General features: G+C 55.4%; 1 protein-coding gene across 2 annotated transcripts in view; it reads right to left on the reverse strand.

Moving 5' to 3' along the window:
- Positions 1 to 187: 187 nt before the first annotated feature.
- LOC103582203 (fibulin-5-like) overlaps positions 188 to 624 on the reverse strand; it is a 14448-nt gene continuing 14011 nt past the window's right edge. For both annotated transcript variants that reach the window (XM_008563861.1, XM_008563862.1), the window contains exons 4-5: positions 396 to 444; positions 188 to 300 (exon numbers count right to left, since the gene is read on the reverse strand). In XM_008563861.1, coding sequence (XP_008562083.1) covers positions 207 to 300; positions 396 to 444 — 143 coding nt within the window. In that variant the 3' untranslated portion in view covers positions 188 to 206. The remainder of the gene's footprint in view (positions 301 to 395; positions 445 to 624) is intronic.

The following is a 624-nucleotide window of genomic DNA, read 5'->3' on the forward strand; positions in this document are numbered from 1 at the left end:
ACACTCCCTAGGAGGGAGGGGACACAGAGACGCAGGCTGCTACAGGTGAGATAAGTATGTAGAAAGGAAGCTATTGTTTTACTGCTGCAGTGAATGGTAGCTACAACCCCTCTGGGGTGGACATGGTGGATTCAGAGGGAGCCCTCACCACGCACGGTGCAGAGGAAGCAAAGGGCGCCGACTACTCACCCACACACTGGTTGCCCTCATCCATCTGGTATCCAAAGCGGCATATGAGTGGCCTCGAGATCGTGGCGTAGTTGGGAGCTGATAGCGGTGGGGCAGCTGCTGGATATGGACCTGAGTAGGGGTTCGAATAGGGGTTCGAGTAGGGCCCTCAATACACCGGGTTCGTTCGGGGGATGCATAAATAGCCACCGTTTTGGTTAACACACATCATGTCTCCTCGGCAGGCCTCAGGGATGGTCCGGCACTCGTCAATATCTGGAAGGGCCACAGAAAGGAGGAGCATTAGTGGCCCCTCATCCACACTGTGCACGGTGCAGAGTTAAGCAGAGCTTTGTATCAAGAGCAGCAAGAAGAACCCCATAACACACAGCATCTGCTCCCACACACCTAGGACAGTCCCTGGCTCAACATGGGCAGGTACTCCCCGATGTGGGC

Source organism: Galeopterus variegatus, unplaced genomic scaffold, assembly GCF_000696425.1.
Source record: "Galeopterus variegatus unplaced genomic scaffold, G_variegatus-3.0.2 Scaffold15247, whole genome shotgun sequence".
NCBI lineage: Eukaryota > Metazoa > Chordata > Mammalia > Dermoptera > Cynocephalidae > Galeopterus > Galeopterus variegatus.